The 25,664-nt window shown below is 55.2% G+C and overlaps 1 protein-coding gene across 2 annotated transcripts; it reads left to right on the top strand.

Moving 5' to 3' along the window:
* Window positions 1-15,923: 15,923 nt before the first annotated feature.
* OLIG2 (oligodendrocyte transcription factor 2) lies at window positions 15,924-19,454 on the top strand. 2 transcript variants are annotated; one of them, XM_043449149.1, is made up of 2 exons: window positions 15,924-16,069; window positions 17,025-19,454. In XM_043449149.1, exon 2 carries the CDS (start codon window positions 17,096-17,098, stop codon window positions 18,074-18,076), a length of 981 nt encoding a protein of 326 aa, XP_043305084.1. In that variant the 5' UTR covers window positions 15,924-16,069; window positions 17,025-17,095; the 3' UTR covers window positions 18,077-19,454. The 2 variants fall into 2 exon arrangements, with proteins under 2 accessions (XP_043305084.1, XP_043305083.1); XM_043449148.1 differs by having other exon boundaries at window positions 17,022-19,454.
* Window positions 19,455-25,664: the final 6,210 nt, after the last annotated feature.

Below are 25,664 nucleotides of genomic sequence, written 5' to 3'. Positions count from 1 at the left end.
AAGTGAGCAAATTGGAATTCTAGCCCAGGCAACCTGAATCCAGAGCCTATACTTTTAAATGGAAACCTAACTTAAAATTTTGCATCCTCCATAGTTAAAGAACCACATGTCTAGTGGCAAGCGATATATCCTAAAAACAATATAGTGTCTGATGTGTAGTAATCCTGTAATACAAGGGTCGCCAAGTCCCCGGCCTCGGCATATTAGGAACTGGGCCACAGAGCTGGAGGTGAGGGCAGGGCAAGCTAGCGAAGCTTCATTGGCATTTACAGCCGCTCCCCATCGCTCACATTATTGCCTGAGCCCCGCCTCCTGCTCAACAAACTCAATACATATAATGCCTTTAAATCATCCCGAAACCATCCCCTGGCCCACCATCCATGGAGAGACTGTCTTCCATGAAACGGGTCCCTGGTGCCAAAAATGTTGGGGACCTTTTTGGTCTGCTGTAATATACACTCGTTACAACCATTCATAGAATCAGTATCATCACAGGAATAGCATTGTTCTTAGAAGAGAGAGCTCTTTCCACTCCTACACTTCTCCAACACGTGCACATTTTTCAAATGAAAATGTGCATTTTCAAATGAAAATGATACACATTTTTCAAATGAAGAGATCTTTAAAGTAAGGAGGCCGGCGGAGTACAGAGAGGTAAGGACATTTATCACGCAAAGTGAAATAGCCCGTTGTTTGCCCACCCAGCCCCACCCTTACCTGCCCTTGTGGTGGCCCTTGGGAACCAGCAGGCTAAGCCCATTGAGCACCAAATAATCATCACAGGGGCAGGTTAAGGAGACAGTCTTTCCCCTAATTTGACCAATTTAGCATTTGGGGAGTAGTCTGTGTCTGTTTTGGGAATTTTGTAAACAATGGGTTGAAAGAGAAATTAGGGGAGGCAGAAAATATTTTGGAATCAACGTAATAAACCCGAGCAGCTGCAGTGCAGACCACCCGCTCAGTAAATGAGGGGCCCGTCTTCGAAGATGAAAATCAATGTCAGCCTCCCCAGGGGCTGTCCTCCATCAGCCGCTCTGGGCCTGGACAACCTCCTCTACTCACAGGATGGTTTACACTCGCCCCAATGCGCTCTTAGTTTCCCCTCCAGCCCTCTTGCTCGATCCCCTGGAAAACATCCCCCCCTGGCTCTAGTCATCCTCCCTGGGGGTCCCTCTTGTACCTCCATCTCAACTCAGCTGAAACACCTGTTCCTTCCCCATCGCTCTCCATCTCAGTCAATGACCTGGAATGACAGCCCATCCAGCGAGCCACCCAAGTTAGAAAGCTATTAAGATCCTAGACTTCTCACACCCGTACTGTCCATCAGGCTGGCCAGTCTTATCCCCTGAGAACATCTTCCTCCATCACCCCTTCTCCGCATCCCTGCCACTGCACCCACACTATTAGTTTGCTAGAGTTTGCATTGCAAATACCACCCAGAAACAGTAGAAAGTCATTGTCTCACAGATCTGGACGCTGGAAGTTCAAGACCAAGATGCAGGCAAGGTTGGTGTATTTTTTTTCAACTTAAAATCCATTCACTTTTCTATTTTATTTTTGGCTGTGTCTTGTCTTAGCTTCTGCACATGGACTCTTTCCACTGTGCTGTGTTGGCTCAGCTGCCCCAAGGAATGTGGGATCCCAGTTCCCTGACCAGGAATCGAACCTGCATCCTTGGCATTGGAAGGCAGGTTGTTACCTACTGGATCACCACGGAAGCCCCGGGGTTGGTGTCTTCTGAGGGCTTGTCCCCTTGGCTTGTAGGTGGCTGTCTTCTCTTTGTGTCGTCACCTGCTCTTTCCTCTGTGTGTCCATGTCCTAATCCCTTCCTCTTATAAGGACACCCTAATGACCTCATTTTAAGCTGATGGCCTCTTTAAAGACCCTATGTCCAAATGCAGTGACATTCTGAGTTAGAATGGGGTTAGCATGGGGTTCAAGTTCAACACAGGAATGGAGGGGCAATTCAGCCCCTAACAGGGTCCTTGTCACCTTTCATAGCATATAGCCTAGTTAGTCACTCAGCCATGTCTGACTCTTTGCGACCCCATGGACTGTAGCCCACCAGGCTCCTCCGTCCATGGGATTCTTCAGGCAAGAACACTGGAGTGGGTAACCATTCCCTTTTCCAGGGGATCTTCCTGACTCACGGATTGAACCCAGGCCTCCTGCATTGCAGGCAGATTCTATACAGTCTGAGCCACCAGGGAAGCCTTGTCACCTCTTACTCAACTACAATAAAACCCTGAATTCTCCAAGTTTTCTACAGTTATGAAACCTTTATTTTCCAGGTTTTTCTAACAAGGTCCATGTCTTACTTCTGTTATCGGAAAACAATGATCCATGCATCATTTTGAAGAAATCGGTGTCACCGTTGAACTCAGGGAAGCCTCCGAGGACACTGTGTCCTGCTTGATGTCTCTTCTCTCCTGCCACGCCTTCCTGTTTGCCATCCCATGACCTCGCATCGGGGTCTCTTACACTGATTTCCTTTTAACAGACTGACAAGTCAGCCAGACGGTCAGCTGGGTTTTGGGGTGAGGACACCCTCCTCGGTATCACATGCAAACAGTCGACAGGCCACAGAAATCCCTCAGGGAACACGGTGGGGAGTCATGGTTGAGCCCTTGTCAGGGAACAAAGAGACCCAATTTGAAATCAAAGCATGGTCTTCTGTTCTATAGTGGGTGTCAGGATCTTTATCCTAATTCTGGGATTTAGAAAACTGTGCTTGACTACCCTTCCTAGGGAGGAGGAAATGGCAACCCACTCCACTATTTTTGCCTGGAAAATCCTATGGACAAGAGGAGCCTGGAGGGCTACAGTCCATGGGATCGCAAAGAGTAGGACACAACTGAGCTATACACACACGCCCTTCCTGGGGAGCTAATGGAGACACATGACCCTCCCCTTCTCCATCCATGTTCCAGCCCCCCATTCCCCCCGGCTTTGCCAGGCAGGTGGAGCCTCACTGTGGCTGCTCCTCCAGACCTGGAGGGGTGGGGTGGGATGGTGGAGTACCTGAGTTCCCAGTTGCTTCTCTCCTGTCCAATTCTTTGGGACCCTATGGACCATAGCCTGCCTGCCAGGCTCCTCTGTCCATGGGATCCTCCAGGCAAGAATACTGGAGTGGGCTGCCATGCCCTCCTCCAGGGGAACTTCCCAACCCAGGGATTGAACCTGCATCTCTTGCGTCTCTTACCTTGGCAGGCAGCTTCTTTACTACTAGTACCACTTGGGATGCCTTCACAGGGGGAGGGGCAACAACGGCACCTCTAGGCTCCAGCAGGGGTGGTCCTCTGGAAACTGGAGGCTGGATCCCAGCCCCTGAGATAGAGAGATACATGGGACAGGGACAAGAAAGCCTCTGCAGAGCCTGTCCCTGAAGCCCTCCCTTCCCCCAGCCTTTCCAATGTGTAGCTCTCCCCACTTGGAGGGCTCTGATCCTCAGGAAACTGACCCCACCTCCTGACATTCTGCACTGACTCCCACCAAGGCCTCACCTCCAAGCCAATAGCTGCGTCCAGAGTGGAAGTGTTTCCCAGGGCTGTAAACAACAAACTTGGTGGCTTAAAATATCATTAGATATCGATTCTGTCACAGTTCTGGAGGTTCCAAGTCTGAAATCAAGGGGGTGACAGGGCCGTGCTCCCTTCAAAGTCTTTGATAACAATTCTTGCTTCCCTCTTCCAGCTTCTTGCCACGTCCAGTGGTCCTTGGCTGTGGCTGCATCACTCCAGTTTCTGCCTTCGTCTTCACGTGGCCTTCTCCTCCTTTCTGTGTCAAGTCTCCCCCATCCGTCCCCGGTCTTGCTCTTAAAAGGACACTTGTCACTGGATTTAGGGTCCACGTGGATAATCTAGGATGATCGCAAGATCCTGCAATGACTTTTTTTTGTTTTTCCAAGTAAGGCCACATTCACAATTTTCAGGGGTTTGCACATGGACATGTTTGGGGGGTGGGGGCACTGTCATTCAATCAGGAAGAAGCTTTTTAATTCTTGGAAAATAGTCCTGGAAGGAAGCCCCACACCAGCAGGAGATCTGCTGGCTCCTGCTGAAATCCATGCCCTGAGCCCCAGGAGGGGGGCTCTGGCGGCAGGTTCTGCCTGAATCAGTGTCACAATTAGGGACCAAGGGCAGCTGAATGGACTGGGTTGCCCCTTGGGAGCAGCTGCCTGCCTCACCGAGGCAGACCTAGGCAGAACTCAATGAAGGCACCCACATTATCCTGGGGGGCCCAGGAACAGCCCTTCCTCGCATGAGGGTCCAGGGCTGGCTTCCCACCAGCTGTCTCCTGCCCTCATCTCATCAGGGATGCCCATCTCCTAGAAACGCACGCTGCCCACTTCATGCCAGCTTTCTGCCCAGGGTTCTGCCTGTCCCCTCCCCCTCCCCCTTGGCCTCAGCATCACCGCTTCCTGAATGACACAGTGAGGGACCAAGACGGGCTCCTTCAGAGTATCTCTGAAGGGAGGATGGCCTCAAAACATGGTGAAATCTTATCTGGTTAGGATTGTGCCCCATCAATCCTAAGGGAAATCAACCCTGAATATTCACTGAAAGGCCTGGTGCTGAAGCTGAAGCTCCAATACTTTCGCCATCTGATGCAAAGAGCTGACTCATCAGAAAAGACCCTGATGCTGGGAAAAATTGAAGGCAGAAGGAGAAGGGGACGACAGAGGATGAGATGGTTGGATGGCATCACCGACTCGATGGACATGAGTTTGAGCCAGCTCCGGGAGATGGTGAAGGACAGGGAAGCCCAGTGTGCTGCAGTCCATGGGGTCGCAGAGATTTGGACACGACTGAACAACTGAACGACAGCTATGTTAATTAAAATTCAGCCTCAACCAATAGAACAAAGATGTCTGCAGTGGAGAGATGCCTCTTCAGACATCAAGAAAACCCAACACAACAATGGATTTAACAAAGCAGAGGAGTTTTGCTCTCATCTAGAGAACAAAGGCTTGATCCCGGGTGGGTCTGGTGTCCCCTCCCTGTGCTGTCAGGAGATGTACCCAAGGCACATCTCTTAAAGCTTTTTCATATGTGTCCCCATCCTGATGGCTCTTACAGCCCGACCCATCAGGTCGAGATTCCAGCCAGCAGGAACAGAATGAGAAGGACGCCACCGGAAGCCACACGCACCACTTGTGTCTATATCCTCCTGGCCAGGACTTGGTTACAAAGGAGGCTGGGAAATGTAGTCCTTGTTCTGGGTGGCCATGTGCATAATCAGAAGTTCTGTACAGAAGGTGGAACAGATTTGGGGCAACAACTAGCAATGTTTGCCATACGAATCGGGGGGCAGTGGGTTTATCACATACATCCTACTGTAACCACCTTTCAGGGCTGTTGAGAGAATCCAAAGAAATTATAATAGTAATCATGATAGTAATTACTTTGTTACCATGTTTGAAAGCAGAGATGTGGTCTTGTTTTTTTCACTGCTGGACCCCTGGTACCTAGGACAGCTCCTGGCACAGGAAACAAGCCCAGGAAGTATCTATTGGATTATATGCTTGAAGATAAATATTTCTCAGCAGAGATAAGGCACTAGCATACTTGAAACATTCTGCCCAACCACTTGGAAAAGTCATTAGTAAATCTTTGAAAGGACTGAAAATGGTACCAGATGGCGAAATCTATTATGATTTGTAGCTTGATGTTTTGAAGGGGGAAATGGCATTTTATTATTCTACCCTGAAGAGTCACAGAGGTCAGTTTATCACCTATTCTGACATCCAAATTAAAGATCACGTTTTCCCTGCATTCAGGAAGATAAAGACCGTGCCCTTTAAGTTAGCTATTAACCAGGCAGACTCTCTTCTACATTGTGACATAAGTCAGGACAACACTTGGGTGACAATTTGGCAACATCTTTCAAAATTACAACTGCAGAGGCTGTCTGACCTAAAGCTTCTCATTCCGCATATTATGCTCATAACCACATATTATGTTACATATATGAAAATGACAATCTATAAGATATTTTTTGCATCCTTGTTTGTAATAGTATAAGACTACAAACATTATAAACTTGTCTTTCAACAGGAGAATAGTTAAATAAGTAATGGTAGAGCTCTATTACGGGATCCCTATTCCTTTTTTGGGCTTCCCAGGTGGCTCAGTGGTAAAGAAGGCACCTGCCAATGCAGGAGACTCGGGTTCAGTCCCTGGACTGGAAGATCCCCTGGAGAAAGAAATGGCAATTCACTCCAGTTCTCTTGCCTGGGAAATCCCATGGACAGAGGAGCCTGGTGGGCTGCAGTCTATGGGGTCACAAAGAGTTGGAACCACTTAGGGACTGAACAGCAGCCAACAGTAGCATTCCTTTATTTTAAGGAAGAAGTGGCTGTCAATGCACAGCAAAGAAGTGACCTCCAAGACAGTAACTGAAAAAAGCAAGGTAGAGAGCCAAGTGTCTCATATGCTACGATTTGTACCCTTTTAATACAAATGGCAAACAGAGAAAGAGAGAACGTGTGTGTGTGTGTGTGTGTGTGTGTGTGTGTGTGTGTGTGTGTGTGTGTGTGTGTGCTTGCTTGAATTTGCATAGAATACCTCCGGAAGAATAAGCAAGAGATGATGACTAAAGAAGGGAATTGAGGGGTTGCCCTTAGCCCACGCAGGAGGGAAGCAAACTTTTTAAGATATGCTTTAGAATTTTGATACTGAAGCTGAAACTCCAATATTTTGACAACCTGATTCATAGAACTGACCCATTGGAAAAGACCCTGATGCTGGGAAAGACTGAAGGCAGGAGGAGAAGGGGACAACAGAGGATGAGATGGTTGCATGGCATCACCAACTCAATGGACATGAGTTTGAGAAAGCTCCAGGAGTTGGTGATGGACAGGGAAGCCTGGTATGCTACAGTTCATGGGGTCACAAAGAGTCTGACACGACTGAGCGACTGAACTGAACTTAAGAGTTTTGAACTATGTGAATACATCATTCATTCAACAAATAATAACTAGTTTCATCTCACATGTTGCATTGTTGCATTGCATGTATGCTCAGTTGAGTCAGACTCTTTGAGGCCTCATGGACTGTAGCCCACCAGGCTCCTCTTTCCACGGAATTTTCCAGACAAGAATACTGGAGTGGTTTGCCATTTCCTACTTCAGGAGATCTTCTCAACCCAGGGATCAAACCTGTATCTCTTGCATCTCCTACATTGGCAGGTAGATTCTTTACCACTGTACCACCTGGGAAGCGTTCATTTCATGGTCTTATACGTATTTTTTAAAGTATGTCTTCCTGTATCTTTCTGGTTGATGGTCCTTCAGACAGGACAAATGATTGCTTTTGCAATTAGAAGAAGAAAAAGTGGACACCCCTGCAAGTTTTTGGCAGTGGCTAAAAGTACCATCCTGGGGACATGGTGAAGAAGCTCCACTGCTCAGTACGGGGATCACTCCCTTGATCTCTTGTTATCTTTGGTTCAGAGTGTCCTAGCTTCTCTGTGACCGAGAGAAGCAGAAATATACCATCAGGATCCTGTGTGCCCAGACTCCGATGCTATAATGCTCCATTTTGAGGTGGGGGTATAAGAATAAGGAGAATTTTCTTACCCTCTCTGACTGCTCTGGTGAGCATTTAAGGAGCAGGTGTATTATTGTAAATATGTGTGTGTGCATGCTGTAAGGTAGAGTGTTCTCTATTCAGGGGGAAAAAGTTAAAATAGAGAACAGTATACAGAGTATGTTACCACTTGGGTTCAAAAAAGAAAAGAGAGAGATCTTTAAATATATAATTTGTACTATCAAAGAATATTTCTGGAATACACAAGAAACTGGAAGAACAGTTGCCTTTGTGGGGAGGTCAGTTGTACCAGGGAGACTAACTTTTAACCAAATGCTCTTTGTGATATTTGAGTTTTATTTTAAGCATGTGCTATATAGCATCTTTGGCCACCTGATGTGAAGAACTGACTCACTGGAAAAGATCCTGATGCTGGGAAAGACTGAAGGCAGGAGAGAAGGGGATGATAAAGGATGAGATGGTTGGATAGTATCACAGACTCAATGGACATGAGTTTGAGCAAACTCTAGGAGTTGGTGATGGACAGGGAGGCCTGGCGTGCTGTAGTCCATGGGGTCGCAGAGTCAGACACGACTGAGCGACTAAACTCAACTGAACTGACTAATATAGCATCTATTCAAAACATGTAAAAAAGAGAGACTGCAGTTTATATGATATAGTTTCTTTCTATTCCCACCTCCCCCGCCCCCCTTTTCCTGCTCCCCTGCTCTTTCTTTCAATGGAGACTGTAAATTCTACCTGAACAGACCAACCTCTTTGCTTACACTTAGCATTAAGATCAACCCAGAAGTGGATGACCTTTTCCGGTTGCTGTTGGAAATGTGGAAAGAAAAAGGAAATCGCATATTTAAAACGTCGGCATCTTCCAAAAATGACAGAGTTTCCGCCCTGGTCTCAGTCCCAGGCCATGGGTGTTCTGTTTACATTTCAATCATTCTCCCTGAGCCGGCGGGAGCCACAGACAGATGGGTTAGCGCTTCCTGTACATCTGAATGCAGGCGAAAGGGGGGCCAGTCTTTCTCACTGTATCTGCCAGAAGGGACTTCTCCAAGATGATCCAGCAACTGCCAGGGAGCCCAGCAGGGGCCAGGAGGGGAGCTAGCCTTTGGGTTTGCCAGGCAGCAACCCTGACCCCATGGTCCTCCCACCACCAGGGCACACATACAAGAAAACTCTTTTCAGGGTTTCTGGCTTTGATGTGCTTTTCAGGGCTGGACAGGCAAAGGAGGGAAGGATCCAAAGGGGATAGATTGATGCGGCCTTAACTTGTTAAAGGGGTCAGGTGGATCTTACAATGATGTAGGAAGATGTTCACAAGACGCTAAGAAATGAAAGAAGCAGGTTGCAAAGCCTGCACACAGCCTGGAAGGACTTCACTAAAATCCACTGTGACTTGTGGGGGAGGGGAGTTGGTCAAATGGTGCCTTCCGCTTCTGTATGGTTTAAAAGGTCTTGTTTTATTTTTTACAATTGGGCATGCATCTTTTTTTTTAAATCTTTTAATGCTTATCAAATTTTATTTGACAGATGGTTAAGGGAGTGAGAAAAACCATTCAAATACTGGGGAGAGACCGTGGAATCTCCAGAAAAAACAGCATTTTTTCAGCCCCAGAAAGGATCTGTGTCTGTATCTGGAAGTCCCAGGGACCCTGGGGAGAGGAGCATACCTGCGCCCTCAAAAGACCGAAGACTCTGCTCGTGAATCACGTGGGGACCTTGGTTAATTTCGATGCTGTCTCACTGGTCCGGAAGCGCCTGAGACTTCTAACGAGCTTCCTCCCAACGCTGATTCTGCGGGCCCCAGACCACCAGAATCTGGAGAGGGGCGGGTGTGGGCCCATGTAGTCCAGCCGATGGTTCCGGCTCTTCCCAGCTCTGCAAGAGTCATTTCAATAACGTGTCTGTGTATGTGTCGGGGGGCGGGGGTGAGTCGGTGGATACAAGCTTGCGCGGGCCCACTGTATGCGTGTGAGGGGAATGAGAAAAAAAAGATAAAGGACAGGAAGGGAGACTCACAGAAGCGAAGAGGGCGCGAGCTGGAAGGGAAAGAAGACCGGGAGACGCAGGAGATCATGCCCAGCTCCTGTGCCGCCGCCTTCTTCAAGCCCAAGCCCACGGCCGTGAGCGCGCCGCGGAGGGCCCCGGGCTCTCCCTGGGCGCCGCCCGCTGGTCCCCACCCGGCGGAGGTTGCGGACGGCCGGCCCCACGCGATGGCCAGTTTGCTGGGTCCCCCGCTTCTCTCTGTGCTCCACCGCCGAGAACGACTGGGGGATCGCGGCGGGGAGACGCGGCTAGGGAGACCCACGCCGGCTGGGCGTTCCGGAGAAGCCGGGGGAAGGGCGCGGCCCGCTGGAGGGGCCCAGTTGGGATCCCCGGAGCGATGCTGGCCCCCCGCGAGGCCTCTCGCCACCCTGAGCCCACCTCCGGGACCTCGCACTTGATAAGATAACCCGTTTGCCTTGGGGGGGTGGGGGAGAATCTGTGACCCTCTCCCCACGTGACAAGGAGTGACCCAGCGTTGTCAGCATCCGGCGGTTTTGAATTGGGTTTGACAAGGGGGAAATCTTGTACCTCTGATGCTAGGTTATTTTTGTCTTCTGTGGTATGTGGAAACTCCAGGGAAATTCTCTGGGTGTAACTGTCCTAACACCAACATTGACTTGGATCTACTGAGCCCGTCTGGGGCTGCCCCTTGCTCTGGGTCCCCCGGGGTGCAAAGAGAGTTGGGGCACAGTGAGGACCCACAGGGACTTGTCCTGCTGCGAGGAAGCCAGACCCTCACCACAGTAGAGTGGACCCTGACTGGGAGCAGGGAGTGAGCTCTGCTCTAGGGGCTCGAGAAGGAGGTGACCCCCTGGAAGGGTGGCACAGGATGGGATGGACAGGGATGCAGGGGAAGATGAGGGGAGAGCAGAGCCCCCCAGGCGCTCCAGGTCCTGAGAGGGTGGGAAGGGAAGGAGGAGCGGCCAGTGGAGGCCAAGTCTACTGGGCACTTGGCCTTGAACTACCAACCGGAGGATCCTGAAGGCAGTGGGGAGATACAATTCTGCTACATCTTCCATGATAACAAGGCAGGCCATCCATCCGGTGCTCAGAGTAGGGCTTAGCCCCCGCCCCCCACCCCCACCCCTTTGCACTTGGAGCTCACCCAGACCACACTTAAGCTATGCAGGAGTGGGGGAGTGCATGCACTTTCTGTCCCATTTCTGGAACCTGGCTTTGCAGACTTGTCACCTGTAGCCTGAAAGAACTTCTCCCACGCTCAGAAACCCACTAATGTCAGGTCTGGGCCCCAGGCAGGGTTAGGGGCTTCCTGGGGCCCTTTGTCCATGTCACTCTGTACCCGCATGGAGCATACCCCACCTCAGGACTGGCTCTCTGGATTAATCTCTCTGTTCAGCCCACCCCCACCTTCCAGATGAATCTCAGTGGGGAGAGGGGGAGATGCCTAGTGTCTCAAGGACGGCAGGAGAGAGTGGCTGGAGGGGTAGGACCAAGCCACGGAGGCCCCCGGGACTGGGGACCTGGGGGGCCAGGGGCTGAACTCAGCCCCTGCCCTGACTTCAGTCTTCAGTCTCTTCATTTGTAAAGGGGGAACAAGGCGCCCTCTTCTAAACACTGAAGGGCTGCTGGCAGAGCTTGGGTGAAGTTTGTAAACTAAGATCTGTGTAAGCTGGTTCCGGGTCACCTCTCAGTTCCGATTCCAGCTTTACTCCCCTGTAGATTGGGGAGGCATGTTGACATCAATGGCAGGGCTCCTCAGGAGCAGGTGATGGTCACGGACTTGATGGGAAGGGGGTGCTCCAGATGGAGGGACTGACTGGAAGGAAAGGGTTTTTAGTTTGGGGTTTTGTTTGACAGTTTTTTGTTTGTTGTTGTTTCCCTTTAGCTGACACCCAAGGGTGAGCCAGGCCTGGGCAGGGGTCCTTCATTTCTCAAACCCTCACAGTCCCTCAAACAGTATCAGCAGAATAGAGAAATCACAAAGGGAAGGTATCGTCCAACCCTCCCACTCCCTCCTCAAATCTTACAGCAGATACACACCCTTAGAGACCACAGGTAGCGTCTAGAAACCCATTTTAGGAACGAGAACCTGAGGCCAAGAGAAGACAACCCGAGGTCCCACAGCCTCAGATCCCTAAGTTTCAGATGCCCACCACCACGTTCTCCATCACCATGCTGTCTTCCTGGACCTGCCTCTCTGCTCAAGGGATCTTGAACAAATGCCCACATCCCTCTGAGGGTCAGTTTCCTCGTCTGTAATATGGGAGTAAGTAATCCTCCCTCCTAGGTCAGGGAGAGATTAAATGAGATGAAGTCTACTCAAGACCCACTAGGCACAGCTTCGGTCACCTCTAAGTGGTCATCCCTTGTGGCTCAACTGGTAAAGAATCCGCCTGCAATGCAGGAGACCTGGGTTCGGTCCCAGGGTTGGGAACATTCCCTGGAGAAGGGAAAGGCTATCCACTCCAGTGCTCTGGCCTGGAGAATTCCACGGACTGTATAGTCCATGGGGTCGCAAAGAGTTGGATGCGACTGAGTGACTTTCATATTCACAATTGGTCATTAGGTGGAAGTCATTCCACCTGTCATTCTAAATGCTCCCATATCCCCTGCAATCCAGATTACAGACCTCCTGGTTTACTGTGTAAACCGAAGACATACACAGGCACCGCCCACCACATTTACAAGAATGTTACCAGCTTGGTTTCACACCAGTCCACCTGCATATCTGCATGTGAGTGCATTCCAAAGTATTTACCAAGCCAGCTCCACGTGTCAGGCCTTGGGCTGGGGGCTGGGGCCTGGGACCCAGAGGTGACCTTGGACGACTCCGGTAGCTGAGTCTCAATTGCTCAGTGGTGTCCGACTCTTTGCCACCCCAAGGATGTAGCCCTCCAGACTCCTCTGTTCATGGGGATTCTCCAGGCAAGAATACTAAAGTGGATTGCCACGCTCTCCTCCAGGGGATCTTCCCAACCCAGGGGTCGAGCCCGGGTCTCCTGCCCTGCAGGCAGATTCTTTACCCTCTGAGCCACCAGGGACGCCCAGAGTCTTGCAGGGAAGACAGGATTTGTTTGCAGAGTTCTGCCTCCTAAGCGGTCTGGTCGCTCACGTCTGGAATCCAAACGCTGGCATTGCGCATCCCTTCTGGTTTCCGGACCAGGATGGCTGAAATGCTTTTTTCTTTTCTTTCCGGGAGCCTGGCCTTCCACCGCCAGCCCCAGTCCGCCCGGCGCAAGGGCGCCGCTCTCCGTGGCAGCCGGGCGGGTTCGCTGCCTGAATGTGCGCAGGAACTCGGAGAGATGGGCAAGGCGAGGACAGGCCAGAAAGGCCCGGGAGGAACCCGGGAAGCCGTGGGAGGTCTGAGCCTTTGCAGCCCCCGCGCCAGCCCGCCCCGGCCCGTTTGGCACAAGCGCCTCCCGGGACGCCAGGCGGCTGAGCAAAGGCCGGCCCCGCCACGCACCCGGTCTTTTGTGGGAGCGAAACACAAAAGAGAGGGAAAAAAATACGTCTTCCGTTTCGACGGAGGAGGCCAACAGCGCCAGGACTCCTGGGCCAGCCAGGAACCCCCGGAGCCCGGCCCATTAGCCCCAGCAAAGGAGCACTCCATTTCGCGGGAAGGGGCTGTGTGCGCGCGGGTGGGAACCGCAGTGCCAGGGACACTCCCAGGATGCGCACACCAGGCGCCGGGCGCAAGACCTGGACAAGGGCCGGGACGCCCTAGGGCCCACGGGAGAGCAAGCGCCGGTGGCGGACTCTAGTTTCAGATTATCCCTGGAGGGGATGGGAGGACCCGGAGACACACTCGGGAGAGTTTGGCTACCGACCAGCCCCAGGGCTAAAGAAGCCCAGGGCACACAGACCGCCCCCCACCTCGAGCAACTGGCAACTGGAGGATGGGGTCCTCCATGGGGATGTTGGGGAAAGGGTCCGCAGCGCTGACCTGCCAGCCCGAGCTCCGGGAGTGCGCAGTGAGGACCGCGAGGCTCCGCTGCACCGCCCCGGAATGGCCACCACTGCCTCAGGTCGGTGGCGCGGGACCAGAGCCCAGAGCATCCTTACGCGCCTCCACGCGGGAATCTGGCGAATAAGCCAACTCTCCTGACTCCGGACTGTGCCTTCCCAGGCTCTAAACTCGCGCAGTGCCAGGATGGGCCCCTCGAGTTTCGCCCCTGCTTCCGACTCCAGGCTCTGAAACCAGCGCGTAAAGAACCGCGGACTCGCGCGGACCCGGGCGCAAGGACTGTCGCCGGTGGCAAGCCACGAAAGAAGGAACCGGGGCTCCAGGACACGTGCCACCGTCTGGACTAATCTCAGCGGCTGCGACCCAGGCGCGCACTCTTTGCGCCTGCTGGCGTTTGTGAGATACAAACTGGCGCGCTCACAAGACCACGCCCCGGCTGGGGGCCCGTAGCACACACCCCCCACGAATGTCCTCATTGCCGGTGGCCCAGGATGCCCAAAGGAATGGTACTCAAATACCCCAGCCCTGCCATCCCCAGCTCCCCATCCCCACTCCCTGCGTTCTTACAAGTGACAGATTCGCCTAAGTGAACCGTTGTGGGTCATCCTCTGGAACCGTTGGACGACACATCTCCACGCTTCAGTTCTTCATGTTTTAAATACATATTTAACGGATGGCTGCAGAGCCAGCTGGGAAACAGGCGGATTGAAAAATAACGCCCCAGAAGGCACGAGCAGGGGGCAAGGGGGAGAACCCGCCTGGCTTTCTGGTGTAGACGGGACTGTAAGACTTACCCCCAAACCTGGGGTTTTGTTGGTTTATTTCATAACTTTGCTGTTTGAAGGTAAATTACTACTAGCCAAGTTTGTCTGTTGTTGTGTTTTTAAAACCGTGAATACAAATTAAAAGCTCCCAAATAATGTAGAAAACCAAGAGGCTGATAACACCCCCTTGGAGAGAGGGCTGGGGCTGAGTCTCTGCGGCTGCAGTGTAAAAGCACTAGTAGGGTCATGGATTTGAAGAAACAAATCTCTGTGCTCAAAATGTATGGCTATGAGAAATTCAACCACGAGAAAATGTCTGAGGGTAGGGAGACGGGCCCCTACTATAAAGTAACCACCAGAGCCCCCCATCTGCAGTTTAGGCAGAGGTGCGCAGTAAAGGGTTGAGTTTGTTTTTTTTTTTTTTTTCCCCTGTAGGCTTGCTACAGACACAGTCTCTCGATTTTCCCATCTGTAAAATGGGCGGAGGCGTCGGTACCACAGAACTACTTCAGTTGGGCGCTTTCCCAGATCGGATTTAGTTCCTCGGAGGTCAAAGATTTCCAGGTTTGGGAGCCAGGCCGCGACTGGTAAAACGCAATGGATCTCGGCCACAACGGGTTGGATCCCGCGGTCTGGCCCGTGGTATGGAGAAGTCTTGGCCCAGGTTTGAGACTTCTTTCTGCAGACAAGCCAACTTTGCCCCTCTACGCCACGGCGTGGTGACCGCCACAAAGATGGTGCAGAAAATACCGTCCTCTGGTTCCCGGTGCTGCGAAAGGATGCCTGACCCTGGGCTCAACTCTCCGCCTGCGTTAGCGCGGTTTCTCAGTGCAAACGCCTCGTCCCGGCGTCTGCGCCATCGTCAGATTCCTGAAGAAGGCGATTTCTTTCAAAGCCCCGTCTTGGTAGCGGGTCCCCTATTGCCTTCCCCGCCTTCCTCCTCGCCAGGCCCGGCGCCCAGCTGGGGGCGCTCCTGGCCGCCGGCCGAGCTTCAGCCGCAGCCACCTCTCTGAGGCGCGCTTCGAGGGCAAAGAAAGTAGGAGTTTCGTGCCTGGTTACCGTGTACATTTGGGGCTCAAAATGCCCACGTGCTGATGAAACCCACGAAGTGGGAACAGGTGGCGAGAACACACACACACACACGGGGTGGGGAGGGAGGAGACTCCAGCCCAGCTCCTGAGTAGCCAGGGTTATTTGCGAAGATCCCCAAGGTCCCAACGCCTTGGGCATCAGGTTAATATGTGCGCACAGCACCCCCGCGCACCTCCTCCCCCAGCCTGACTCTGCGTTCCCGTATTTTATTAGAAATTTGACAGTGTCCCCTCTCTCCCTCGGTCCCAACAGCGGCGCTCTGCATTTCCCCCGCGAGCCCGCCCTCCTCCTCCGGCTTTGCCTCTCACTCGCCCTCTCGGGGTCCACGCTGCAGTCCCTCCGGTAAGACTCTCCCTGCCGCGGGCGCCCATTGGCTGAGCGCTGGGAGGAGGCGTGTGCCGGCCCGGCGAGTTTCATTGAGCGGAATTAGCCCGGATGACATCAGCTTCCCACTCCCCCCACCCACCCCCACCCCGGGCCTGCCCAGCTCATTGGCGCCGCGGCCCCTCCAAGACCCGCACATTGTTCCCCGCCCCCGCCGCGGCCACCGTCGCCGTCGCCGCCGCCACCCGGCTATAAAAACCCTCCGAGCGGGGAAAGGTGCGGATGCTCATTATAGACCGACGCGACATCGGCGCCCGGACCCGGTTCTCTGCGGCAGCCTTGGGGACCGAGCTCCTCTAACCGCATCCGCAGTAAGTATGCCTGCCCCTCCCAACCCCCCGTCCCAAGTAACTCCAGCCTACACCCCAGGGACAGAGGCCCCTCACTTCGGCTGCTACCGGGGGAGCTCCGCTAAAGTGGATCCAGATCCCTCCCCTACCCGCCAGTTCTCCTGAGCGGCTTCGCTGCCCTGACCCTCCCCACGCTCACCGCACCACCCCTTTTGCTCCAAAGCGAGAAATCGGGGCCACAATAGCGGTCTTCTGTCCCAGCACCAGTCATCTGGGCGAGCCCCCGGCCCGCCCCAGGCTCAGCGCGTGGAGTCTGGGCTCCGTGGCGGGCGCTGGGTGCGCAGGTCGGTGAACGTGTGTTTGCCGAGCGGTGTCGATGGAGATAAGGTGGATGCGTTTGAGGAACCAAATACTTCTCTATTTTAGATCTCCACCCTTCCCAAAGAAAAGCCCTCACTTGACACTTTTATTCCAGCCCTGGAGATCCAGCCTCCTCATTCTTAGTGTGTTAGTTGCTCAGTCGTGTCCGACTCATTGCGACCCTATGAACTGTAGCCTGCCAAGCTCCTCTGTCCGTGGCATTTTCCAGGCGAGAATACTGGAGTGGGTTACCATCGCCTTCTCCAGGACATCTTCCCGTCTGAGCCACCAGGGAAGACCTCATTCCTACCAGAAGGCATAAAAACCGTAGAATGCCACCCTCCCAGAGGAGCGCTCCATCCTCCCTGGATTAAACAACCTGTGGATGAGAGCGGCGGGGAGGCGGTAGGGTGGGAAAGAGAGGTAACTTAAGCTTACCTGCATGCCAAGGCCAGAGACAGCGAGGTGGACCCGAAGCGAACGGCCACCAGCGCCTGAACCCCGCGCTGCGGTGCCGGCGGGAGCAGGTTCTCTCTCTCACTGACCCCAGTGCCGCTCGATCTCGATTTCGATCTTCTGTCTCTTTTGTGTTTCTCTCCTTCTCTCTTCGCAGTAGGCGTCCTGGAACAGCTCTGAGGACCCAGGGAGGGGAGGACCCCGCGAAGGCTGCGACGATCCCTCGGGGCCATGGACTCGGACGCCAGTCTGGTGTCCAGCCGGCCGTCGTCGCCGGAGCCCGATGACCTTTTCCTGCCGGCCCGAAGCAAGGGCAGCGGGGGCGGCGCCTTCACGGGGGGCACCGTGTCGTCGTCCACGCCGAGCGACTGCCCGCCGGATCTGAGCGCCGAGCTGCGCGGCGCCATGGGCGCGGCGGGCGCGCACCCGGGGGACAAGCTGGGCGGCGGCGGCGGCGGCTTCAAGTCCTCCTCGTCCAGCACCTCTTCGTCCACGTCGTCGGCGGCCGCGTCGTCCACCAAGAAGGACAAGAAACAGATGACGGAGCCCGAGCTGCAGCAGCTGCGCCTCAAGATCAACAGCCGCGAACGCAAGCGGATGCACGACCTCAACATCGCCATGGACGGGCTGCGCGAGGTCATGCCTTACGCGCACGGCCCGTCGGTGCGCAAGCTCTCCAAGATCGCCACGCTGCTGCTGGCGCGCAACTACATCCTCATGCTCACCAACTCGCTGGAGGAGATGAAGCGACTGGTGAGCGAGATCTACGGAGGCCACCACGCCGGCTTCCACCCGTCGGCCTGCGGCGGCCTGGCGCACTCAGCGCCCCTGCCCGCAGCCACGGCTCATCCGGCGGCCGCGGCGCACGCGGCGCACCACCCGGCCGTGCATCATCCCATTCTGCCTCCGGCCGCCGCGGCCGCCGCCGCCGCTGCGGCCGCCGCCGCGGTGTCCAGCGCCTCCCTGCCGGGCTCCGGGCTGTCGTCGGTCGGCTCCATCCGGCCCCCTCACGGCCTGCTCAAGTCTCCGGCGGCGGCGGCGGCGGCGGCCCCGCTTGGGGGCGGCGGCGGCGGCGGCGGGGGCACTGGCGGCTTCCAGCACTGGGGCGGCATGCCTTGCCCCTGCAGCATGTGCCAGGTGCCCCCGCCGCACCACCACGTGTCGGCCATGGGCGCCGGCAGCCTGCCACGCCTCACCTCCGACGCCAAGTGAGCGGGCCCGGGGGCAGACGAGTTCTGGCGAGCCGGGAGGGTGGGAGCCCCGAGGCTGCGTGGGGGCGGGGGGTGGGGAAGCCAGGACCGGCCGGCGCTGGGGCCTGGGAACTCAGTCTCAAGGAGGAGCGCCGTTCCGTGAGCTGGGGGTGGGGGGCAAAGGTGAGGACTCCAGTACCCGGCATCCGATGCAGCAGAGGAGGCGTGCGCTGAACCGTGGGCAGTGAGAGGTTGCATTTGCTCTGGGACTTGGTTCAACCCTCTCTGGCTTTAAACAGCAGCGCTACTCCCTTGGACATCCTTTTATAAGAAGGCGCAGCTATCCGCATCCCGTCTTTCAATCCTCCCTCTCCTGCCCACCCCCCCCCCCCGAACCCTAGGAAAGAGGTGATTCTAAAAACTGCTTTCCCTACGAACTCGGCCTCATTCGGCCCGGGCAGCACTTCGTAGTAGCGAGGAGGAAGGCAAGGAGGGGAGCGTTGGGGACTACCTCGCCTCTCCGGGCGGGTAGGAGACTCTGGAGCCGCAGTCCAGAAGCGGCCGTCCGGACTCGCCCTCAAGGGTCGTCCCCGGCCCAGGGACTTACGGTCGTGTCCAGTCTCCGTATCTGGATAAACCCACAGCGGTCTCGGACTGTTCCTCCCTGTCGCTTCTAATTAGTTTGGGGGTTTGTGATTTTCAAAGGTTTGTTCTTTTTCAGCCGTGCGATCAAGCTTTATAGACAGTCAGAATAGAACCACTTGTGGATTGTTAAAACCTACAACTGTCGAATTTGGGCGCGGGTGTTTTTTGTTGTTGTTGTTTTGTTTTAGTTATTTTAAAATAGAATTTCCCTCCCTCCCCCTTCTTTCCGTCTCGGAGCACAAAGTGGTTTGGTTTCCTACCTGGCTGGGGAGTCATTTGGGTACCCGAGGATTTGACAGAAATCAAAGGATGTTGCTGTGAATATAGTTTGGGTTATTTGGGAGTTCTGTTGATTTCTTAGTTTTTTTTTCTCTTTGGAATGTATAAATAGGTCAATAATGAGGTAAGTGCGTGCTGCTAAGCTGATTGCTCACGTGACTGCCACTCCCCCCCCCCACCCCCCGCCCAAGCCGGGTTTCTTCTATATTGGTTTCTTTTTGCCAGCTTAACACAAATGACAAACTCTTTCCACGTGCTTCCTCCCTCCGCGCAAATCGCCTCGGCTTGCAGAGTTGCAATATGGGCTTCACAGCGTCGGCCACGTAACATCCCCTCTCCGATCGCTGCCCCTTGCAGAGAGTGTATCATCTGTTTTATTTTTGTAAAAAGATAAAAGTGCTAAATAATATTTATTACTTGTTTGGTTGCAAAAAAAAAATGAAATAAATGACTGAGTGTTGAGATTTTAAATAAAATTTAGAGTAAGTCGGGTGTTTTCCAGCCTTGGGGGTGGAAGGAGGTGTGGGGAGCCGCCTGGGAAAAGCGGGCGGCGGGACTCCATCCTTCTGGGCTGGATTTGGGGACCGCTCCGCTGGTTTCGTCCCAGAGAAAGATTAAGATGGTTGTTGGCCCATTTTTCTCCCCCCTAACATTCTCTTTAAAATACGTTCTGAGCACCTCCTCGGCGTGCTCCTCACTTGTTTTTATTTTTATTTTCTGAAGCCTAACCTGGAACTCCTTTTCTACTGGGTTGAGAATTAGGTTCATTGAAAGGGAAAAATATTCCTCCGTGCAGCGCCGAACTTTGGGCCTCCCGGGTGAGACCCGTGCCTCTGGCTGGGAGTCCGGGCGCTTAGGTCCCCGTGTTCTGAAGCGATTCCATTTTCTCTCTGCTGAGAGGCGGTTGTCCACCCGCACCCGTCTGCGGACCAGCGACGCGAGGCCCTCTCGGCCGGCATCGCCACGTGGTTCCCGGCAGAGCGCTGCCGGCGCTTGTGGCACGGGTTCCACTCACCCTTCGCTCCCTTCCCTGCGCTACGCACGGCCTTCCCCCGGCTCCCCCACCGGCCTTGAACCGCAAAAAGTCAGGTGCTGGGAACCCCCGGGAGCCAGGCTGTCTCCAGCCGCGCTTTGGTCTCCCGCTTCCTAACCCTGACTCCCGCCTCCATTTCCTCGCTGCTATCGGCTTCCTCACAATCCAAAACTGCAAGGCAAATTTAGGACGTGGCTCTTAAGAGAGATTTGGGGATAAAAGTTTAAAAGGCTTCGGCCTGTCCGGATCAAGGAAGAGGAGAGAACGTTTTGCCATCTTCCTGTTCTCCGGCTCACAGCAGAACGCGCATCCGTGAACGCTGCGAAGTGCAGACGTGGTGGATGGTCCCCGGCCCTGGGCCCGCTCGCTCACGATACCTTTGGTAGCCACCGGTGGAAGGTCCCAGCGCCTAGAGCACCTGGGGCGGAGGTTTCCCTGGTTGGACCACCACCGCCCCCCCACCCCGTGCCCCGTTTCCTGAGATCGCCCCTGATCTCCCCCCAGCCGGGCCCACGATGACTGGTCCTTCAGGGGAGGGAGGTTGGTTCCATCTCCTGGCTCCTGGACAGGTAGTTTCTGGGTCCGCCAGCAGGTACTGTCAGGCGACTGGCCTAAACGAGCGGGCGCCCCCGGGCATCAGATGCCTCCTACTGGGCTTCACCTCTCCCCCACGGCGGGGATGAAGGCCGGGGGGCTGCAGAGAGTGGAATAAAGGGGTCCGGCCCAAACCGCGCCAGGGGAATCCCAGAAGAGGGTAGGGCAGGATCTAGTAGATTTTGCTTTCAAATTCCATTTGAAACGGAATTTGTCAAGGATTTAAAACTGGGTCCTTCTCCAGCCAACAAACCACACAGAGGACCCCGCGGTGCAGATTGGGTTGGGGGGGCCTCCCTGTCGCAGTCTCGGCTTCCTACACCCACCCCAAGACTTGGCAGATGCAGGCGGGGCTGCCCGAGGCGCAGTGTATCCGTAGAGGGGCAGTTGTTGAAAGAAATCAAGTCTTCCCCCCCCCCCTTTTCCTGTCCCCCATGTCCAAGCTGTCGGTTCGTGTCCAGCCACCAGTCAGACTAGACCTTGGCCCCCAAGGAAGGAGGGCCTGGATTCAGCCTGGCTCCGGATGCTCCCCAGAGCCACCCGCCTAAACCCAGCCAGGGATCTGGGCCACCACGTGTGAGAGCGGAGCGCGCTCGACGCCGCGGAGGAGGCGCACACGGCAAGCAGGGCCGCTCAGGGCAGATGGCTCCTTGCGGAAACTGGCCCTTGCGTGGCGGGGGGCCTGGGTGAGGGACTCAGGTCAGCGGTTGGGCTTCGGAGTAGAGCGAGAAAGGAAGTTAGGCTCCCACGCTGACTTCCAAGGACAACCTCCGCAACCCCGCCCCTACACTGAGAGAGGCGGGCAGGGAGAAGGCGGTGTCCAAACAGTTGGGCGCTGGGCAGTGACTCGATCCTCGTGGCACTGGCTCCTAGGACCCCCTTCGCAGCCGCATTAGGTTCTGTGGGACGCTGGTCCACAGCACAGCTTCCCCATCCCCGCACGTGGCCCTGAAAGTGTCTCAGCTCTCAGCTGGGCGCCCAGGCTTCTGTCACCAGCTCCCAAGGTCTTCCAGATTCTCCCCCACCCTCTCCTCTGCATAAAAACTGACTGATTTGAGGTTGAGGGGGCCTCCTCCTCTGTGGTCTCTTTCCTCCAGGGCACAGTCTTCCCTCCCCAGTCACTCCCTGGGCAGGAGACAGAGGAAGGAGGAACCCCTGGTTTGATCCTGTGTTGGAGGGCACACGGGAACCCCTGGGGCGGCGCTTGGCCCAAGCCTCCAGCGCCCAGAAAGTTGAAACTCTGAATTCTGGCAACTGGAAGTCCGCCAATGAGCAAAGCAAACCCTCACATGTAAAGCGCATCTCGATTGGAGAATGTGCTGCTGAGGCCCCAGGGAGGTCACACTCCCAGCAAGGACGGCTGGAGAAAGACTCAAGTACCAGGGAGATGCATGGGGCTGGGGCTGGGGCCTCCTCAATCCCAGATGGGAAGGCAGGAGAGGGGGAGGGGCCCCCAGGCCAGGACGTTGGATTTTTAAAAGCCCCCTAGACACTCTCAGTGCTGGAGAGCCATCTGTCTGCCTCCCTTTAGGATAGAACTCAGCTAACAAAGAGTCTGAACGCCTATCAAGTAAATACCTTGATGCCCCCTAGAAGTTCATCAAAGGCAAAAGATACCCGCTATACAGGCCTACCTTTCATTTTAAGGCCCTCTTTTAGTACAGACTTCGGGCCAAATCTGGGCCTCTACACAAGGGCCTCACAGTGCCAGTAAGACTCTTGGGGGTCTCTGACAGCTGCCGTACACCCAAAGTCTCTTGACAGGCCCCCTAAGTCTCTGAGCACTTGCAAGAGAGGCCAGAATCAGGCCTGGCTGTTTTCAGGGTAAGTGGCTGCTACACTGAGTCCTACCCTGGCTGGGGAGAGGTCAGCATCCCACAGCTCAGTTTGGAGGGGGCAGGCAGTGTGACCCCTGGGGTGAAACCTTCCATTCCTGGTCAGAGTAATGGGCCAGCAGGGCAGAGACGGGGCTCACCCCTCATCAATTCCTCCTACCCTCAGGGGCTGCCTTGTTGCTACAGGGCCACATGCATTGTGGGTTAATGGGGTGAGGGGACACTCCAGTGACCAACGGTTGTGGCAGATCCTGGAGCCTGCAGGCAGTGCCCAGCTGTACCCAGGAAGATGCCAATAATAAGCGGAAGAGGCTGGAAGAGGAGGCACCAACATTTACAGAAGGCTAGTCTGCGATTCATGGGGTCGCAAAGAGTCGGACACGACTGAGCAACTGAACTGAACTGAACTGAGTCTGTATAGGGCATCACCCTGAGAGCTTTGGTTGTTAATCATTCATTCAATTCTCCTGGTAGCCCTTTGAGGATGGTGCTATTATTTATTATATTTATTTAATTATGATTTTACAGGTGAGGAAATTGAGGCTCAGTGAGGGTAACTGGCTTGCTCAAGGGAAGACACAATAAATGGAGGCAGCAACGTTGGGATCCTGGGGTCTGGCTCCAAATCCAACCTTGGGAAAGTTGCACCATCCATACCCAGGCCGCCCTAGCAGTCTCTCCTCCGTTCCAATCTAGTCTCTAGATTCTGGGGAATCCTTGAAGCTCCCACACTGCTGCCCACCCCCACCCCCACCCAGGCCCCAGCCCCCTTAGGTGACACTCCTAGCATTCTCCCTGTGCGCCTGGACCCCATCTGGCCCCGACGCCCCCATCTGGGCAGCGGGCGGTGCGCGCGGCGCGGGCGACCGCTAATGAGGCGGCCAGCGACGCTGAGGTGGACCGGCGTTCGTGGCGGGACAGCTGCCGCCCCCCGCCGGCCCGCGGACCGCATCTCCTGCCCAGTGGCGCAGTCCACACCGCGTGCCACAACAACTCGGGAAGGAATCGCAAACTGAAACGCCTGCGCGCGGTCGGGACGCGGGTCGTCCGTGCAAACGGTGGGGGCGCGCGAGCTGGGAGAGCGCAGTGTCCTCCCCAGGGACCTTGGGCCCCACTTTACCACACACTGAGGGCCCCCCGGACACTGGGGGAGGGGGCGGTGTGGCACGAAGTGGCCGGCGGGCTTCCAGGCTGCAACCCCTGAGAGTGATGCGGCTGATCAGGACGGCAGATTTGGGTCGTTGGCGCTGCTGGGGATCTCAGGCCGCGAAGCCTCCGAGAACCCAGTAACTGCGCGATCTCCTGCCGAGCTGGGCGCCGCGGTCCCCTGGCTTCCCGGATCGCGAGCAGGCAGAACGCAGGCCGCGGGGGCCCCGGCCTCGCAGGCACGCCCGGTCCGCCCGCCTGCTGGAGCCCCAGCGCGTCCCGCTTGGGCTCGGGTTGAAGCAGCTGCCTGAGGCGGCGCGCGGCTTTCCTTTGCAGAGCTTTGCGTCCCGCGGCCGCAGGGCCTCTGAGTCCACTAGCTGTGGGAGGGATTGAGAGTCCCCCACCCTCCACCCCGCCCCGAGAGGGAAACAAGCGGATTTCTCCGGAAGCGCCTAAGTTCATGTGGAGACCAAATAGCATCCCTGACCCCATTGGGGGTCAGACACCCTGATCCGTGCTCACGCACAAGGACTCAGGCACCGGAGCGCACCTCCCGGGGTCCACACGCACACTGGCGAGTCTGGAACCTCGAAGCCTTGGCCTTGGTCTGGAAGCCCTTGAGGTCCCGTGAGACAGCGATGGTTGGCCGGGGACAGCTCGGTTTATCTTCCCCTTCCTCGACTATCCTCGGGAGCCTGGGAATCTATCCTCTCCCTGCCTCCTTCTAGGCTTTGTGGGCTGGCCCACCACCCTTCCCTCTGCGACACTCCCCCCCACCCCCAGTCCCAACCCGCTCTCTGAGACCTCAGCTTTCCAGGCTAAAGTCTTGGATCTCCAGCGAGAGTCTGTGGAAGAACAGGACGATGAGCAGTTGGCTCCCTCTTCATCCTCGGATCTTCTGGGCAGTGGAGGCTGGCCTGGCACAGCAGAGCTGGAGTGGCCCCTCAGAAGCCCGGTGGGCGCTCTCTGACCTCAGTTTCCACACCTGTAGAATGGAGCCAGGTAGGGTGATCACAAAAGCTCTGTGGGAGGATGAGGCTTGGCTCTGAGTGCCCTGGTCCACCTTTGGGCAGAGGTTCCCAGAGCCCCTGGTTGGCAGGGAGAGTGTGATGGGTGAAAACAGTTCCCCTTAGCGTCCTGTGTAGGCAGGGACCAGTGCTTCCCAGGTGGCACAGTGGTAAAGAACCCGCCTGCCAATGCAGGAGACTCAAGAGATGTAGGTTCAATGCCTGCCTGGGGAAGATCTCCTGGAGGAGGAAATGGCAACCCACTCCAGTATCCTTGTCTGGAGAATCCCATGGACAGAGGAGCCTGGTGGGCTGCAGTCCGTGGGGGTGGCCTAGAGTCAGACACGACTGAGCTACTGAGCACGCAAGCACATAGGGGCCAATGAAATTCACAGCCTCCACTGAAAGGGGAGTGTAGACAATTCCAGAAACAACTACTATTTGTCCTTGACTTTTCAGCTCCCCAGGTAGAAACTGGCTTAGATACCTTTGTATCTAGACTTCTATCTGGACTTGCCTGCTTGATGTAAATGAATGAATGTGGATGGTAAATGGAGGACTCAGGGAAGGAAGAGGTTTCCAGAGTGTGGGGGAAACACGACTGTGAGAGGCCAGGAAATCATGCACGGATACGTGCCACTGGGGCCTAGAGGCTAGAGGGCAACTTTGATTCTACCCAGACCTCCCACGCGACAGAGAGCCAGGCTATCAGACCTCCCAGAGTGCCTGTCTCTTTTTATGTAAATAGAATCATTACTAGTAGCACCTCACAACTGTGTTATTGCCAAGAATAAATGAAATGGCTTCCTGCCTGGTTCTAGCTGTGAATGGATGCCCTGAGCCCAGGCGTCTGGCCAGAGTGCAGCCAGCAATATGTAGGTCATGTGTTGAGAAGGTCAGGAGTGGGTGGGGGTTGCGGGGTGTGGATCAAGAGCCATGAAGACCATGTTTTGCAGTTGGGTGTGGGGCTGTGGTATGCTGCCTTGGCCGGGCTCCACCAGCTGTGTGACCTGGAACGAGAGACCTGGGCTTTTTGAACCTCAGCTTCTTTATCTGTAAAATGGATGTGGT

This window comes from Cervus canadensis, chromosome 27 (assembly GCF_019320065.1).
Source record: "Cervus canadensis isolate Bull #8, Minnesota chromosome 27, ASM1932006v1, whole genome shotgun sequence".
Lineage (NCBI taxonomy): Eukaryota > Metazoa > Chordata > Mammalia > Artiodactyla > Cervidae > Cervus > Cervus canadensis.
The sequence above is the reverse complement of the archived record's forward strand: the minus strand, read 5'-3'. Positions and strand labels throughout refer to the sequence as shown.